This window comes from Microchirus variegatus, assembly GCF_963457635.1.
Source record: "Microchirus variegatus genome assembly, chromosome: 22".
Classification (NCBI taxonomy): domain Eukaryota; kingdom Metazoa; phylum Chordata; class Actinopteri; order Pleuronectiformes; family Soleidae; genus Microchirus; species Microchirus variegatus.
The window spans coordinates 18960163-18978785 of record NC_139823.1 but is presented as its reverse complement, the minus strand read 5'-3'; the positions used below and the strand labels follow the sequence as shown (position 1 = coordinate 18978785).

The window sequence follows — 18623 nt, the reverse complement described above, 5'->3', positions numbered from 1 at the left end:
GGAAATGTAATGTATAGATGAAATGTCCATGACATCAAGGGTAAATTATAAATAATTCTGTCGTAAAACATTTATACAGGGTTAGTTTCTAATCTTAAACAGTTTTAACATTGAAATATAAAACTTTCAACATTTGAGGCGTTGATTTCAGTCTAATTTTGACAAACTCAAAGGCTTTTAACTTGAAAATCTGATGCTACAGCCCTACTTCCTGAGATGTGAAAAATAGCACTTGAAAAAAAAAAACAACATTAGTAAATAAAAGCATGTTTAAATAAACCTCTCAGGTGGAGAGGATCGTTCTTCAGTTGATGTGGGGGCGTGGCCACCAGATGGCGCCATACATCAAGTTTTCAGGACAGAATCATGACGCTGCTGAGGTTTAATAAATAACTATCAACATGTTCAATCATCTGATCAATGAATAAGTCAATTTGAAGTCAATGGATCAGCTGTTTTAAAGATAAGTATTTTTTTATATATATTATATAAAATAAAACTATGATTTATTATTGATGTTAATGTTGATAAAAAATATTCTCTCCACTTTCTTTCATCACATCAGCTGCTGGAGGAGGAAGAGGAGGAGAAGGAGGTTTCCATGACGACACAAGATGGAGACCAGTCTGACCTTAAGCTTCATCTACAGGAGAGAACGCTGACCTCTGACCTCTGACCTCACTCTTCTTCTTTAAAAAAGGAAAGTGATGACGATGATGTCATAGTTTCACCGCAGCTCGCTGTGATCTCACCTGAGCTCGTTCGTATCAGACGACGACGACAAAACAGGTGAAGCTGGTCCGACCTGCTGCACACACACACACACACACACACACACACACACACACACACACACACACACACACACACACACAGATATGATTTATCATCTGTGGTTTTATAATCTATCTGTGTTTAGATTATTCTCAGATTAATCTGTCACTTGTGGATCTATTCTGATAAAAATCTCTGGTTTAATAAAGTTCGCCGAAGTTCAAACTTTAAAAAACTTCTCTGTGGTTAACACAGCTCTGTTTATTTATCTATTTTCATGGTTTTTCTACACTTTTTAAAAGAGATAAATGTGTTTTATTTATATTTTGTGCGTCACATCCAGTGTCTACGTCAGATATGATGTTGATAAACCTCCCAGAAAGGCATTAAAGGTGCATTATGTAATAAATCTAAATCCTCCTAATATGTCACAGAGACTCAGGAATAATGTCAATATTTGCATTAAAAAAATATTTTGCAGACTGCAAATCATGTTTATGTTTTGAAATCATGTTTTGGCGTCATGTGGCGCCACCTACCGCCATCTACCGAGCATTGCAGTCAGTAGAGTCTCAGCTGCCGAGCAACCACGGGGTTGCCAGTTACGTCAGTAAACCAAACCTAAAAGACCTCGGTGTTTTGAATTTGAATGTAGTAACCGTTTTTGGCCACATTCTTACATATGGCGCCTTTACATTAAAGTCATGTACATGAAGAGACCAGGCAGGAAGCCGTCGTTCTTTAAATAAAGTGTATGTGTATCAAAAAACTACTGAAGAGACACTAGGAGGCGCTGGTTTTATTTTTGGTCAACTCAAAGCTCACTAGGTTTAAAAAAAACAACAACTTTTATTTGTGAGTATTGATGAATATTCATGTTAATTTTGAATGGTGGTGTTCCTCAAGTCTCAAGTTTAGGCCCCATGCTTGTTTTAAAACTGACTCCTTTACTTTGTTTAGGTTTACTTTGACTGTGTGTGTGTGTGTGTGTGTGTGTGTGTGTGTGTGTGTGTGTGTGTGCGTGCGTCAGCTTTGCATGAAGCTAACCCTCTTACAGTAATACACCTGCTGCTGAGTGGACACCTCGGCGCCGCAGAGGCTTCATTGCCGTGATGACGGAGGAGATGTTTCTCCTGCTCCTGTGAACCTTCACCTCAGCAGAAACCTCTGAGCAGAGATGCCGAGCGACGACGTGGTCGCCACGTGGGAGGTGGAGCTGAGCGACGGCGTTTACAGGATCCAGTTTGCTCACGGGACCACGTCAGGGAAACGCGTTGTTTTCGTCAACGGACGGGTGAGTTTGAGTCATTTAGTTCGACTTATTGAAGAACAAATGTGTTTTAATGCTGGAAAAATCACTGCATTACCCTTTAAAAACTCTCCATTACGACTAAATGTCAGTCATTAAATAAGAAAAACTCTCCCACACCAAAGTCCCTCACTCTCCCACACCAAAGCCCATAGAGTAAACCAGTGATTTTAACATCACAGCACACAGGAGTTCACAGGAGTTGTTGATCCACTGCTGCCTCCATCACTAACTTCACATGTCTTATTCTGCAGAATTCGGCTTTAAAAATATTTAATTCAGACTTAACTCAGTGACACAAAGTGACCACACGAGGCAGCAGTAGACCAGCAGCTCCTGTGTCCCTGTGAGCTAAAAATCACTGATTTTCTCTATGGGGTTTGGTGTGGGAGAGTATCACAGTATATTCATCGCACAGTGTCTTCACCAATGTTTGTGTACTTTTACTAAAGTTTAGGACGACACTTTCAAAATAAAAGCCATCTCTGTGACAGGAAGTGGTCAGGAAAGACTGGATGTTCAAGCTGGTCGGAAAGGAGGCGTTCACAGTGGGAGGAGCCAACACCAAGGCCGACATCACCATCGAGGCGGTCGGCGGCTTCGCCTACGAGTACACGCTGCAGGTGGGTGGGCGGAGCCTGCAGAAGTTCACCGACCAGCGAGCCCAGACGACAAAGACGTGGCTGCTGAGCGTGGACGGCGAGGAGTGCAGGGTGGTTCTGGGTAAGGACCAGGGGGAGGAGTCAGGGGAGGAGTCAGGGGGAGGAGTCAGTCAATTCACAACATATTATACAGTATATATAGAGCCTGTTGTTTTGTTTCAGAAAAGGACACGATGGATGTTTGGTGTAACGGACAGAAAATGGACACAACGGTAAAAACATGAAAATATAAACATTGTTGACGTCATGCATCATTTAAAGCTCCGCTAGGTGACGTTTTTGACTTAAATGAAGTCAGAATTCTAATTTGTTTTATTTAAACCAGGTTAAAAAAACTTAAGTAAAGTCACACAGACAATAAAATATAATTAGTTCGTAAAATAGTTTTAAAAAAGTGATGTAAAAATGCAGACTGACACGTTTGGACGTACGTGAGTCGTGTGCGTCTTGCGTCCACAGGGAGAGTTCGTGGACGACGGCACGGAGACGAGCTTCACGCTGCGGGAACACGAGTGCTGCATCAAAGCCACGAGCGGCGGCAAGAAGAAGAAGAGCGGCGTGGTACACCACCTCCTGCTGGACGGAGAGAAGATTGCAGCTGCTGCACACTGATGCTGCGAGCAGGAACTCACTCTTTTTATTCTACGTGATTTTGTTGTTTTTAAGGATAAAATTAGAAAATAAAAGCATCAAGACTCAAGTCTGCCTGTTTTGTAGCTTTACTTTAATTTGAAGGAACTCTGTATTTAAAAGAATAAAAATACTTTAATGTGACTAAATCAGGTGAATAAACATTTTTGCGTCAGTCTTTGCGCACCTTTCACGCAACTACTCACGTCCTGAATGCGGCCGCGTCAAGCGCACAACAATGGAAGAGACGATAACCGGATGTAGAGCAGTTTGGCGTTCAAAATAAAAGCTCAATCCTCAAACGTCACTTAAAAATACAAAACCTGAGTTAAAGTGTCAGTTGAGGGGAAAATAGTGACAATGATGTTTTAATCTTTAGTAAACTATTCTATGGTAATATTATTATGTTAATACACTCTACAACTGAATCAGGTCACGGTCACAAAATTAAAATTTATGTTTGAGATAAGTTGACAGGTACAGACACTGCTTTCTTTTATTTATGTATATATATTTATACATATAGATACACATGTATGTATATACATATATATATGTAAATATATATATATACATATATATATATATATATATAAACCTGCCATTTAAACATGTTATGAACTGTTGAATTTGTTTTATTGTTGTTTATTTTCTTGTTTTCTGACATTTTATCGACAACATGATTCATGACTTAATAGAAACACATTTCAATGAGTTAGAGCTGAACAATTAATCAATTTCAAATCAAGAACACTGTAAGAAGTGGTTAAAGTTTTCAGCCTTGCATTGAAATTTGAATTCACACTAGGCAATATATTGAACATAATTGCCTAGTCCTTCCAGTGTGTTTACTTATTAGCTATACACAAACGAAATAAAAATAAAATCACAAAACTAGACCGTTTTTCTTCGTTTGGCACGTCATTATGCTTTTACTTTGAAACCCCACACCGGAAGTCGCACTGTTCGTGGTGTGTGGGAGGCGACGCCTTGACGTCATGACGTCCCCGTGTGGGACACTCTCGCTCACTGAGCTCCGGTGTTCACGGGATGATGGACCTCAGCACCAGCTGCACTCAGGGAGCGGGCACGTCGCGCGGGACGCACCTGTGACAAACACGCATCGTTTTCAAAGTAACCGGAGCTTCACTGCGGAGCCGCACACGCACCTCTGCGCTCCCGCCGCTGGGCTTTGTATCCGCAGCGAGAACGTCATTTTGTACCGGAGACGAAAGAACGGAGGGACGGACGGGAACTGGCATCCCAGTTCCCCACCACGACCCACGGACTGTTTATGAAGAAGTCGCCGCTGCTGGCTCCGGCTCTTACCTCACTTTAGGATAATTTTACAGCCGAATAAACGCCTCCTTTCCGGGGCTTCAGCTGCGCACCCTGTCGCCATGGAAAGCCGACTTTAACATAACAAAAACGGTCAGTTTTCCTTCTTTCCCCCCCTCCTCCTTCCTTGGCTTGGAAGCTACACCTAGCTATCGTTAGCCGTTAGCTTCAGCCACCTAGCAACAAGGCAGTTTATTTTTACTCTGGGAGCTACGGCTAGTTAGCATTAGCCGACTAGCGTTAGCCACCTAGCATTGAGGCCGTTTATTTTGATCCTGAAAACTACAGCTAGTTAGCATTAGACAGCTAGCGCCAGCCACCTGGCAATAAGGCCGTTTTTTACCCTGCTTGCCCGCTCAGTTATGACACCAACGGGGGTCAAGGAACGACTCTAGACATACTGTTAAACCCGTGAAAGTGACTTTCTAACCCGTGCTGAGTGTGGGGAGTATGGGGAGGCGGTGCTCGTACTGCCGCACACCGGAGTCTGGAGCTGGGACACCACTGGGAACAGCTGCCTTCTGTGGGCACCAACAGCAGCAGCAGCAGCAGCCCGGGCGTCTGTGCTGATCCAGCCCGCAGATATATTTGTTTAATTGGAGGATGTTGAGGAGAATGAAGGCACTTTAATGCCTTTGATATAGCGGAATTTCACCGGGGAACGGTGCTAAAGCCTGATTTAACAGGGTTTCCCCCCCCGTCTCACTGATTCAATCCCTCCACAGAGGGAAATTCACTTGTTACTGCAGCAAAAGGTCACAGCTGCCACCTTCCTGTTTACCCTCCTCCATCACCTTCATCATCATCACCCCCTCATCCTCCTCCTCTTCCTCACCAGCTGTGGGATTTATTGTTGTGTGCGCCTCTGGGATCCAGCCATGAACTACCAGCAGCATCTGGCCAACTCGGCCGCCATCCGCTCGGAGATCCAGAGGTTCGAGTCCGTGCACCCGAACATCTACTCCATCTACGAGCTGCTGGAGCGCGTGGAGGAGCCGCTGCTGCAGAACCAGATCCGGGAGCACGTCATCGCCATCGAAGGTAAGAACGCGGGCACGTCAGGGCAGAGGGGGGCGGGGCCGACGCAGGTGAAGACCTCTGTACATGCTCACATACACAAACAATCATCAAACTGGTTTACACTGATTCACTGGTGTGTGTTGTGCTGTCACAGATACTTCCTTACAAAGACATATAAAGTGTATTATTCTAAGTGCATAGTGTAGGAGTTGATGATGATGATGATGATGCACCAGCACCTGCTGCAGGTCTGTCGTCACATGTGAGTAAAGATGCTCATTCATCCACATCATAGTTCTGAATCAGTAACAACAGGAAGTGGCCAATGTTTTTGTAAAAATACTCATGTTAGGGTTGAACTCTCCCTTTAATTTACGTCCGTCACCATCACACGGTCGTTTAGTCCAAATATAACAGTCGTGGTTTATTTCTCTGCTTATGTTCACGCTGTAATAACATTACACTGTGATCACACACAGACACAGACACTAACCCTGTGTCACTTACAGAGTCTCTTTTATTTCATTAGCTCAGGAGTGTAGGAGTATAAAGACAGAACCAGGTCTGCTGCTCTGTCTCGTTCAGTGAAAATACATCGATACTTCCTGTACGTGTGTGTGTGTGTAATATATAATTACTGCTGTGCTCTTTGTCTGAAGAAGGGCTTTGGCCTTCAGTGTCACATGGTCTGTTTTAATAGTTGTTGTCAAAGAATGGGATAAATAAATTCTGTCAAATCTCACCTGAACACAAAGATCTTTTTTGGCAGTGTGATTGACTACAGTATTACAGTATACAGTTTCTGTCATGTGACACATATTTATCTTTATGAAATAGTTGTGGTGTCACTCACTTGTTGATATGACAGTCGAACCAGATTGAGTTCACGAGCACGTGTTTGTTGTGTCTCTGCTTATATGGTTGACTTCATTGAGTTTTTTAAATGATTTTAAGCTCACATATAGTGGTCCTGTTGCACATATATGTTAGTTATGGAGGTCTACTTACATACATTAACTTGTTTTTATGCTCAAAAACCTCCTAGTTGCTGTAAACGAGCCGATAGAAATCTGTCTTTTCTGACGCTGTTCGCCAGCCGCGACATTTCAGACATAAATCTCACCCCCAGAAGACAGAGTGTGTTGTGATTGGCCAGCCAGCGCACACACCCGCTCTCAGAAGCACAGCAGCTCCCCCCTCTGGAACAGCGGATGCACTGCTCCGCATTATCAAAACATTGTTTTAACAGTGTTTAAAAATAGCTTCTTCACGACTCCCCGCCGCAGTCCCTTTGACGACCTTTGACCCGGAGTCAGACCGAGAGTCTGAAGACACTGTCGCTCGTGAAACACCTCCACAACGGACGTTATTCTTCTTCTGCGGTTCAACGTACGCAACCGGACGTGCCCGGACTAGTGCCCGGAGCAGGACGATCTGCTGTTTACGTTTTCAGAGATCTCGCTGAGCCCGAGATTACAATAAAACACAGCGTTCTCAGCAGTGGCTGAACTGTTTGTTTAGAACTTTCAGGGCTTCTTAAACAAGGTAATTGGAACTTCCGGTCTAGGTCCGATTTAAAACATTTCCTCTGAGGTGTTTTCTCATAATACAGTTGAACTTAACACACACCATGTGTTTAACAGCTTTGTTTATGGTGGACTCTCAGTGAAGTTTTGCGTGGACGAAAAGGAAATCCCTGCAGTTTGACTTTTGTGCTGTATGTTTTAGCGCATCTGCTAAATTAGGGCTGAAATGAACGGGGTCTGGTGTGGATGAGGTGTTTTTTTCGGGGGAACATGAATCAGGATCAGACAGAAGCACATCAGTCAGTGACAGCTGCTCGTACGTACGTCACACAGCAGTGACTGCTTAGATTTCCTGAATTCTCAGGCTCACGGTGTTGGTGACTCACTCTGCTCACATTCATGCTGGAAGTGACCCAAAATAACAGCAGCACAGACTCCAGACGCTGCTGCTGCTGCTGCTGCTGCTGTCGTCGTCACGGTCACGGTTCTCTCTTCACCTCTGGCTGCACATCTGCAAGTGTCACTCTCGTTCACGTCATGTGACACAACAGGTCAACACGCTGCGGTTAGTGCGCGGTGTTGTTGGTAAATAAATAAGTCGTAGTTTGTTCTCAGACATGGAGCCGTGACTCACGTTTCCTCTCGTTCTCTTCTTCTTCTGCTGCTGTGGAGACTCATTTGCATGTGTGTGTCTGTCTGTGTGTGTGTGTGTGTGTGTGAGGATGGATGAACGTCCACACAGCCAGGTGACACTGACCCACTTTCTGCAGAAGGTAGAAATCAGTCAACAGCAGCAGCAGCAGGAGGAGGATGTATAGTTTATAGCGTTAACAAACACTGGACTCACAGGAAACAGTAAAAAAACATCAACCACAACTGCACATATTTCTGTTTTTGTACACATTTGGACTAAGGTTCGTTGATATTCTTCATCTCCAACACAAAACTTTGATTTAATGCTTTTAATGTACGTCAAAAACACTTTTTACAGATTTATATTCAGCAGTAAGTGACTCCACGTTGTTGTCTGGTGAAGCTGCAGCTTGAGAGCAGACGACTGCAGCACAATCACAGTCTTAATATCAGCTAATAGGTCAATAATCAATGGTTTTAATGCTGCGTCTTCTCACATATCTAATATTAGATCAGGTTTCAGACGGAGCTCTGTCAGCTTCTCCCTCTCCTTACACTTCAGCATCTCCACAGGACGAACACACACACTTAACGTCCACGGCAGTAATTAAATGTAATATTATTATAATATATTTCCTCATAGAAGCATCAGATCTCTGATGTCAGTCTGTCTGTTTGCATCTGAAATGAAATAACACAATGGAAATGGTGCTATAAGTGAATTATGGAACTACTTCAGTGTCACAAATTGATGAAAGCAAGATCCAGTTATTTATTTCCTTGTGTGGATTTTAATGTTATTGTTTATTATAGAGCTGAAACAATTAATCGATTACTAAATTAATCGTCAACAGCTTATTTTCACGATTAAAACAAGATTTCTGATTGTTTTAGCTTCTTAAATGTGAATCTATTCTTTGTTTCTTTGCTCCACGTAAACAAATAAATCATTAAAACTGAATCATTTTGGTTTGTCGACAAAACAAAGATGTTCGAGAACATCGTCATTTCTAGGTTTGACAAACATTGATCAATGCTTTTAACATTTTCTGACATTTTATGCATCGAACGAAAGATTAATTGATTTTGAAAATAATCATTAGTTGCCGCTCTAGTTTATTACAGTTTGTCACATCTATTTTTGATAATTGTTTTAAACATAATGCACTATTATTCCATGCATAAATGTCATACACTCTTAGAAATAAGGGTTCCAAAAGTGTTCTTCTACAAGGTCTGAGGTTCTACCTGGAACCATTTGCTTCTGAAAAACCCTTTCCCGAATAAAGGGTTTTAAAAGGGTTCTTGTTAGAACCTTTATGTTCTACCTGGAGCCAAAAAGGGTTCTCCTGAGGACAAGCCGAAGAACCTTAAATGGTTCTACTTAGCACTTTTGTTTCTAAGAGTTTATGAACTCGTATAATTCACTTTATCAGCCCTCGCAGTAGAATTTAGAGTTTTATTTAATTTGAATTATCTTCAACAAATGGTCAAATAATGATCAATCAATGGTTGGAGCCTTAGTGGGAATGTCTTTAATGTCCTAACTGTCCAACAGTTGGACTGACGGCCTTCAAACGTGTCACATGACTCACAGAGGACACCAGTGTGTCTGCTGTCGCGGTTGAAATGTTGACAGATGTTTCTCTAAAGGCGACAGATGTGGTCGTCGTCTTCACCTTCCTTTGATCGTGTCTCTTTGTGGCGTTACCGCGGCGACCGCGGTCGTAAATAACCAGTGTGTGCAGCGTCGACTTTGACTTTGTCTGGGTAAGAAATGAAAGGAGCGACGGTAACGCCGGGTGAAAAGATTGAATCTGTGGCTCGTCTTTATCACAAGTGTCTCCTCTTCACTGCTGCCTTTGTCTCCACTGCTTTTGTCTCATCTGAGCTGCCTACAGTCAGTGAACGCACCATGTGACCCACTTAGCCACCGTCTGTGTGTGTGTGTGTGTGTGTGTGTGTGTGTGTGTGTCCTCTCCCTCAGTAATGTTCACTCTCAGGTTTCAGTGGTTTGTGCCGACTCTGATGAGACTCCAGTCGTATTCAGGGTTTGACATGGGAGAGAGAGCAAGGCACGCAGAGCCACGGGGTTTGAGGTTCAATCCCCACTGGAGACACCTGTGCTCTGTGCTGTTTGTGCTGTTTGTGCTCGATCTGAGATAAAAGTCAGGGAGTTTACCTGAGACACACACACACACACACACACACACACACACACACACACACACACACACACACACACACACACACACACACACACACACACACACACACACACACACACACACACACACACACACACACACACACACACACACACACACACACACACACACAGCTACTGTTCACAAAACTCCAGAAAACAGCAATGTAACTCACATGAATGTGGTTTAAAGAGAAAGTAAAACATCACTGTCATTTTCTACGTAGAGAATTGACCACATGTTCTATTTCAGTTGCACTGTTATGTTGGAATAGAATAAAGTAGAACGTTTACTTTATCACTTTAAGTCATTATTCAATGAGTTGCTTGTACCAAGAAATGTGAGAAAATGTTAATCAGTGTTTTCCTGAACGTTGTTAAGTCTCTTCATTTGTCTACAAACTAAAAACAATACTAATTTCTAAGTATTTCTTTGTTATATGGAGAGAATATTCACATTTAAGAAGCTGAAAATTCAGAAAACTTTATTATAAAAACACTAGAGCTGCAGCTAACCATTATTTTCGTAATCGATTAATTTCTCGATTAATCGTTTGGTTCATAAAATGTTAAAAACTGCCAATGTCTTTGTTTTGTCTTTCAGTTTTTAATTATTTCTTTGTTTACGTGGAGCAAAGAAACCAAGAAAATATTCACATTTAAGAAGCTGAAACAATCAGAAATCTTGTTTAAATCATGAAAAAGCTTCAAACCGATTTAATCGATTATCAAAACAGTTGACAATTAATTTAGTCATTGATTAATGATTAATGTTTCAGCTCTTAAAAAAAAAAAAAAATTAACATCTTTAATAATGATTAAACTAATAGACTAAAATGCAGTTTGTCCATTGTGGGCTACTGTCGTCCCTGAAGAAGCTGACCCTGCTCCTGATATCAAAATAAAAGGCTTATTATGGGGAAATAAGAATAATTATTCATATAATCAGCTGATTGTACACTTTATTATCATTATATTATCTTATCTAAAGAAAAAGCTATTGCACAGTGAATATTCAACTCACTAGTACATAATATTGGTCAGATTTTCTTTTCCTTCACTGACTCTTAAACTTACTCGCTGAACATCTTTGAGAGGACGACCCCTCAGCAGCAGCATTAGCAGCAGCAGCAGCATTAGCAGCATTAGCATCAGCAGCTTCAGCATTTGCAGCATTAGCATCAGCATCATCACTGTTGTTTATTTAACGTCGTTCCTTCAGCATCAGCTGGAGGCAGATCGTCCGTTCAGAGCGTTTATTACGTAAGAAATGGTTGCGGCGATGCTTTTAAAACCAGGCTTTTTAGTCGTTATGTAACTGCTGCCACTCACTCACACACACACTCACTGCTGTGTCTGTGTGTGGAAATGACTCTGACATCTCTGCACCTTTTGTCCAGAACACCCTCCTCTTCCTCCTCCTCCTCCTCCTCCTCCTCCTCCTCGATCTCAGTGACTGCAAACATGATGTATTTTTATTTCTCACTCCGCTGCAGGCGTTCTGTCGTTAGTGTTAATGTACGAGGTGAAGTGTGAGTCACGGTCAGTGTGTGTGTTCAGTGAAGGAGCAGCGTCACACACTCATCTTCATCATCATCATCATCATCATGATGAAGAGTGTGTGTGTGTGTTTATTATATAAACGTGTCACTGACAGGTCTTAAACGCCGTCGTCGTGTTGTTGTTTGTACGTTTTCATGAACCTCCATCGTCACCATGACTCAGCAGCTCTGCAGGTGACCACACACACACACACACACACACACACACAGATAAATCAGTAAAAACGCCGCGTCATCACTCCCCGCCGGACGCTGAGTCAGGATGTAACTCAAAACCAAAACAAAATATGCGACGATCACAGACGACATCGTGTTGTTTATCCGTCTGTCAGTGATTTATTTGATCAATCTGTCAGTGTTTGATTCAGTAAATGAGTTTTACTCACATTAAAGACGCTGAAATCAAAGAATATCCAACTAAAACAGTTGTAAATGAGACTTTTATGATAATTTTGTCTTGAAAAATCATTGATTTGTGGGCCATAATTCAACCAGGGCTGAATCTACAGATTATTTTCCTTATTTTCTCAATGAATTGAGTATGAAATTGAGTATGAAAATTGTGAAAATACTTTTTCCAAACCTGTAAACGATGATGTTCTCAAATGTCCACAAACCAAAACAATTAACTTAAAAATAATACGTTTAAAAAAAACGACGAATCAAGTATTGATTTATTGTTACAGCCCTAAATTTAACAATTTGATGTCACAAATATTCAATAAATTGACAATTTTCTACATATTTATGAATTAAAACTATTGCCTCATGTTTGTAAAAGAGTTTGTCGTGAATTCACAAACACATTTATGATCATAATCACACGGTTGTGTCACGGGCGGCTTGTGTGCGCGGCTGCAGCCACAGTTCAGACAGAGGTCAGAGGTCAGAGGTCGCTCCATGCAGCAGGTCAACGTGGATCACAGGGATTAGTCGTGGATTACATTAACTTTCCCTGCTCCCTTTAATCCTCCCCCTCTGGTGACTGTTAATGCTGGGATTAAGAGGTGGAAATGTGCAGATATGATGCACTCAGAGGGAATTAGTGCAATAATCAATAATGATTGATTGATGATCGGAGCTCTGTGTTTAATCGGTGACATCAGACGAGGAAACATGTCTTTATGATGTTTGTCAACAGCGACATTACGAGTGTCCTGAAGCAGGAAGTATTGATCGTTAGAGTTCTGATCAGAGGCAGCCGTCAGTGTGCAGATGATGGTATTGATCGTGTCGATGATGTCACAGATGTGATGTGTCGTAGTGGGAGGAGTCGCTGCTGCTGTCACTCAGGGATTTAAAGCCTTTAAAATCCTCCGCTCTGATTCAAAGCAGCTGCTCAGTTTGATTATGTGGAAACATCTGGATCACGTTTTTATTATTCATTCACTTCATCGGCTTCTTCACAGCTGTGACGCGTGTTTTACGCTCGGATCGCGTCAAAGAAATGTGTTTTACGATATCTGAAGAACACGTTCACGTTCTTATCTCACAGGAAACTGACGTCTGTAAACCGCTCACTCTGCCACACCAAAGCCCATAGAGAAAACCTGTGATTTTAGCTCACAGGGACACAGGAGCTGCTGGTCTACTGCTGCTGATTTTCTCTATGGGCTTTGGTGTGGGAGAGTGAGATGTGCCTAACGTTACCCTAAAATAGATTCTTCATCTCATAATGTTGGTGTTTTAAGTCTTTTAATCTCATATGACTGACTTTTATCAGGTATAATTAACCCTCAAACTCACAAATGTTATATTATTTTCTTTCTTTTCCTGACACAAATGGTCATTTAGCTCCACCACTGTAATTGTCAGGTGGTTCAAACAGATTTTCCCATGATGCTCTCTGTTCATGATCGTCTCCAGCAGCAGTGTGTGTGTGTGTGTTGCAGTGACCCTGAGGTGGTGATGGAGTTGTTTTATTTTAAACAGGAACAGGGGATTTCTTGTAATGACTCAGGGGAAGAGAGTAAAAAAGAATCACTGACATGTGATGATGTTCACTCTTTGATCCTCGAGGTGAAAAATTGCTCAAGGTCCTGGAAAAATGAACATTGTTCATAATCATCTGCTCGACAGTCGACGGCGTCGTCCTCGCTCTGTTAACTATGTTTACTAACCATGTTAATCTCTTATATTCTCATCATTTTGACTTTTAGATGTCATATCTGCCTTTTAATCTCATATTTGACTTTTTACTCACATATTGATGACTTGTTAATTATGTTAATCTCTTATATTCTCATAATTTTGACCTTTAGATTTAAATTCTGCCTTTTTAATCTCATATGCATGACTTGTTCTCATAATTTTGACTTAAATATATAATTTCTACCTTTTAATCTCATATTTATGAGTTTTTACTCGTATATTGATGTCATAATTTTGACTTTTAGATTTAAATTCTGCCTTTTTAATCTCACTTTTACAACTTTAAAGTGCAATTTCTGCCTTTTAAATCTCATATGTATGACTTGCTCTCATAATTTTGACTTTTATACCTAATTTCATCCTTTTAATCTCACATTTATGACTTTTTACTCACATATTAATCACTCGTTCTCATAATTTTGACTTTTATATATAATTTCTGCCTTTTAGTCTCATATTTATGAGTTTTACTCACATATTGATGACTTGTTCTTATAGTTTTGACTTTTATATATAATTTCTGCCTTTTTATCTACATTTTATGACCTTTTACTCACATACTGATGATCTCATGATTCTGACTATTCACATACTATACATATATATTGACTTATGCCATATTTCACGCTTTTTATCTCATATTTACGTCTTCATTATCCCGATTTAATCTCATAATTTAGATGTAGATTTATCTCATATGCGTAACATTATAGTCTGGCATTGATGACTTTATTCTCAAACTTATGTCCTACTTTTAACTTTATTTCACTCAATCCTCCAGATGTTTGACTTATTAAGTCAGATGTTTGACGTTGTACTCTCGTATTTATACACACACTGTCATAACTGTGAGTTAATGTCATATTATCTCATGTTTATGACTTTTTATCTGACCCTTTCAAGTCGTATTTCCTAGTTTTTAAATCCATTTATGACTTAATGTTCTTGTATTTGACTTTTTATCTCAGAACTTTGGCATTTTTCCACACAGTTATGATCTATTACTAAGTTTTCAGCATTTCTGTTTTTCCTTTGTTGACATTAATCATCTTAAATACTGCAAACTGCAGGGGGAAAGTACATGTCCACGGTAAAAGCTCAGTTATTGACGGTGTGTTTCATGTGGTTCTAGTTTGTGTGTGATTGTGATGTTGTGTTGTCCAGCTGCAGCACAAACCCCTCGTCTCTCTTTACCATGAAGGAAGCTCCACCAGACACCGAGCGAACCACAAACAATAGCTACGCTCGGACACTGATCTCATTCAGGTGTAAAAATAGTTGAGCTTCCTGTCGTGCTCTCTCCTTAAACGTCTCCTTTTGTTCTGCGTCTGGTTGATTCGCAGCAGAAACACAGAGACTAAAATGTGAGATTGTAACAACACAGCAGACACAGAATGAAAATCGTTAAGAGCACAGAGGAGATCGGGTTACTGAGGATGAGAGGGGAAAATCAGACGAGGAAGGACTCCCCCGAGACGCTGATGTCACTTCCTGCCTCATCGATCGCGGCGTAGGCGTCAGAGTGTGGAGAGAGTCTGGAGTGAAGCAGACGCTCGTCGTCCCTCCAGGCCTCGCCTCCATCACCGATAAATGATTCAACGACTAATTTGACTCCACAATCGCCTTAGCTGAATTAGACCAGGGTCAGTGAACGCAGCGCGGGCTGCGACTCGGGATTATTCACATAATCTATCTGATCACATTTTCATTGTTTTCTGAATTAATTGATTAGTTAAAATGTTGACGGTTGAGTTTTAGTGATTTCTTGTGGCAAAGAAAGCAGAATATATTCACATCTTAGAAGCTGAAAAATTATTTTAATTAAGAAGAAACGCTCATAAACAGTTGGTGATTAATTTTATAATCATTTAATAGTCAATTAATGGTTGCAGCACCCGTGAAAACCACATCATCGAAGAACGATGAAGGATTTGTAAACCACTCACTCTCCCACACCAAAGTCCATAGAGAAAACCAGTGATTTTAACATCACAGTACAAATCAGTGACACAAAGTGACCACACGAGGCAGCAGTAGACCAGCAGCTCCTGTGTCCCTGTGAGCTAAAATCACTGATTTTCTCTATGGGCTTTGGTGTGGGAGAGTGAGTGGTTTACAAACTTCCATTTCTTGTTGTTAAAGTCTGTTTAACAGTGAAGATAAAGTCGTGAACATGTTCTCAAGATATCGTAGACTTGTTGTTATGGTGATTTTATTCACTACAAAGGGCTCAAGTAAGAGGAAACTGAAGTTTGTAAACCACTCACTCTCCCACACCAAACCCCATAGAGAAAACCAGTGATTTTAACATCACAGCACACAGGAGTTCACAGGAGTTGTTGATCCACTGCTGCCTCCATCACTGAGTTCTAACGTGTTATTTATGTCAATTCTGCTTTTTAAAATCTTTGTTCAGATTTACCTCGGTGACACAAAGTGACCACACGAGGCAGCAGTAGACCAGCAGCTCCTGTCTCCCCTGTGAGCTAGCTGTGAGTTCCTCACACAATCTCACACCGTTCCATTAAACTGTTAATTCAGAAACGATCAGCGTGTTGATCTATAAACATCCTGTGCTCCCGGCGCTCGTTTGTCCACCTTTAGACCACTTCCTCATTAAAAGAGTCTGTGGACGACAAACACACTTGACCTGCAGACCTGTCTGTCTGTCTGTCTGTCTGTCTGTCTGTCTGTCTGTCTGTCTGTCTGTCTGTCTGTCTGTCTGTCTGTCTTCCAGTCTCTCCTGGTTTACGTCTGATGTGCTTAAATCTGTAGAGTTTCACCTTCAGGAAACAGCGTTGTGCTTCCGCCAGCACGAGCTTCATAAATCACTTGATTTAAGTACACGAGGATTAATCTGCCTCGGCTGTAGTCAGACGGGGGGGGGGAGAGGAGCGCTGACCCCTGCAGGATCGGAGGGCGCTGGTTTTTGGCAGCTGGACAGATTCACTGGCACAGGAACATGGCTAATGCTGTTAGCTGCTCACACACACACACACACACACACACACACACACACACACACACACACACACACACTCACACAGGGAGCTCTCATGCTTCCTGTTGACGGCAAAGTATCGCAGGAATGTTTTCCTAACGACAATCATGATTTTCCATTGAATCAGATCGTGAATTCATCTCGTTTTCTTCATGCATCGGTCAAAAAAATGGAAATAACGGGAATATATATTTAAATATTTCTAATTTTTAACAAGTAATGGTTTTGTTGAAATCATTAATGGAAACATGCAGCTTATTCGGGACAATTTACAAATGTTTTTCACATTTTTTAGCAACTTAAGCATTTTACCTGAACTGTGGGAGGAGTTAGCGAGACCCAAATAAACATCGGAAACGGGAAGAAAATATTGGAAATTGTCGAGCTGTTGGTTAGTTTTAAGTATCAGAGTTAAAAGACAGATAAAGAGCAGTTTTTTGGATGTTTTCAGCATTTCCAACTGCATTTTTTGGGCGGGATTTCACATCTAATTTAGAGCTAAAATCAATTATTGATGAACATAATATGATAATAATAGTAAAGTTGTCATATTGTGAAACACAGAAATAACCCATCAGATGATGATGATGAATCAGTACTGCTTTACCTACTCCCTGTTTGTTTTTCCATCTATGTCTCTCACACACACACACACACACATGTGGATGAGAGGTGTGTGTGTGCGTTGTCATGACGATGGTCAGGCCGCAGGTTAATGAAGTCCACAGGAAGTGACGCGGCTCTGCTCGTAGCTCGTAGCAGCAGCAGTAGCTCGGTACCGTCTGCCTCCTGCTGGTCCCACACAAAGATCCTGTGTTTGAACGATGAGTCACTCCGCGCTGCAAAGCTGGCTCACCTCCAGTCCCTCGGTGTGTGACCTTTTCTCTCATGTTTGCCGTTTCCCTGTGATGTCAGCAGTGTGAGAGAGAGTGTGACGCAAAAACACCTGCGATTACTTTTGTTTGAGCGAGAGAAGACGAAGAGGAGGAGGACGAGGATTAAAGCCGAGTTCGGGACGAGGAGAGGAAACGAGGGGACGGGTTTTTGAAAGGACGAGGCCATAGGAGGCGAGGAGAGGAAAGTGGATTCCTTCATCAACAAAGCGCTGTGGGAGAAAAATGAGGCTTCTGTGAGATGTGAGCGTGAGTGGGAAGCCCCGAATTCCTCCGGAGGGAAAAAATGACCAACAACAAGACGAGAGAGAAGAGAACGCCATCAGATTCAAGACACAACAAACAACTGAGATGTTCACTCACAACCACAGTGTCAAAGTTCATACGCTCAAAATGAACGTTTCTGCTTTTTAGCGTCATTGTTTTTTAGTGAATTTAAAACTGCCCCAAAAAAAGAATAAGCGAGCACTGATCAGGACAACAAGCTATCATCTATACTAACTTATTCATATGGTATATATAAATATTTGATTGATAATTAATGTAATTGGAGCAGAGGAGTATGGGATTGAAACGTCGACCTTATGCTCGGCAAAACAATCTGCTCAACCTTCTCACCCACTGCGTGGTGTGTTCTTATTATTATTATTATTATTATATATCTTATTTATCTAAGATTTAAGCTCAAACAATAAATTGTTACGATTTAACATTTGATATCAATCACAAAACGAAGAGGATTTTAACCCAAATAACCAAAATGATTTTTTTATTGACCTTTAAAGACCTTACATAACATCACAATAACATTGTGAATCATAATTATTTAGTTACGACCTTACGTTTTCTTGATAACTCGACTAAAAGAGGACCCAGAATGGAGCCTTGAGGCACACCACAGGAAAACCATCAGTTCAG

At 41.3% G+C, this 18623-nt stretch overlaps 2 protein-coding genes across 4 annotated transcripts in view; both read left to right on the top strand.

Annotated features, from left to right (window-relative positions):
* Positions 1–1951: 1951 nt before the first annotated feature.
* Positions 1952–3357, top strand: LOC310943212 (fas apoptotic inhibitory molecule 1-like; the record flags this gene model as incomplete). The annotated part of the gene is made up of 4 exons (XM_083908738.1): positions 1952–2068; positions 2578–2806; positions 2908–2957; positions 3205–3357. The coding sequence occupies 4 exons, from the start codon at positions 1952–1954 to the stop codon at positions 3355–3357; spliced, it is 549 nt and encodes a 182-aa protein (XP_083764864.1).
* Positions 3358–5591: 2234 nt separating this feature from the next.
* Positions 5592–18623, top strand: part of agap1 (ArfGAP with GTPase domain, ankyrin repeat and PH domain 1) — a gene marked incomplete at both ends in the record, with an annotated part of 108672 nt that continues 95640 nt past the window's right edge. For all 3 annotated transcript variants that reach the window (XM_083908540.1, XM_083908538.1, XM_083908539.1), the window contains one exon: positions 5592–5754. In XM_083908540.1, coding sequence (XP_083764666.1) covers positions 5592–5754 — 163 coding nt within the window. The remainder of the gene's footprint in view (positions 5755–18623) is intronic.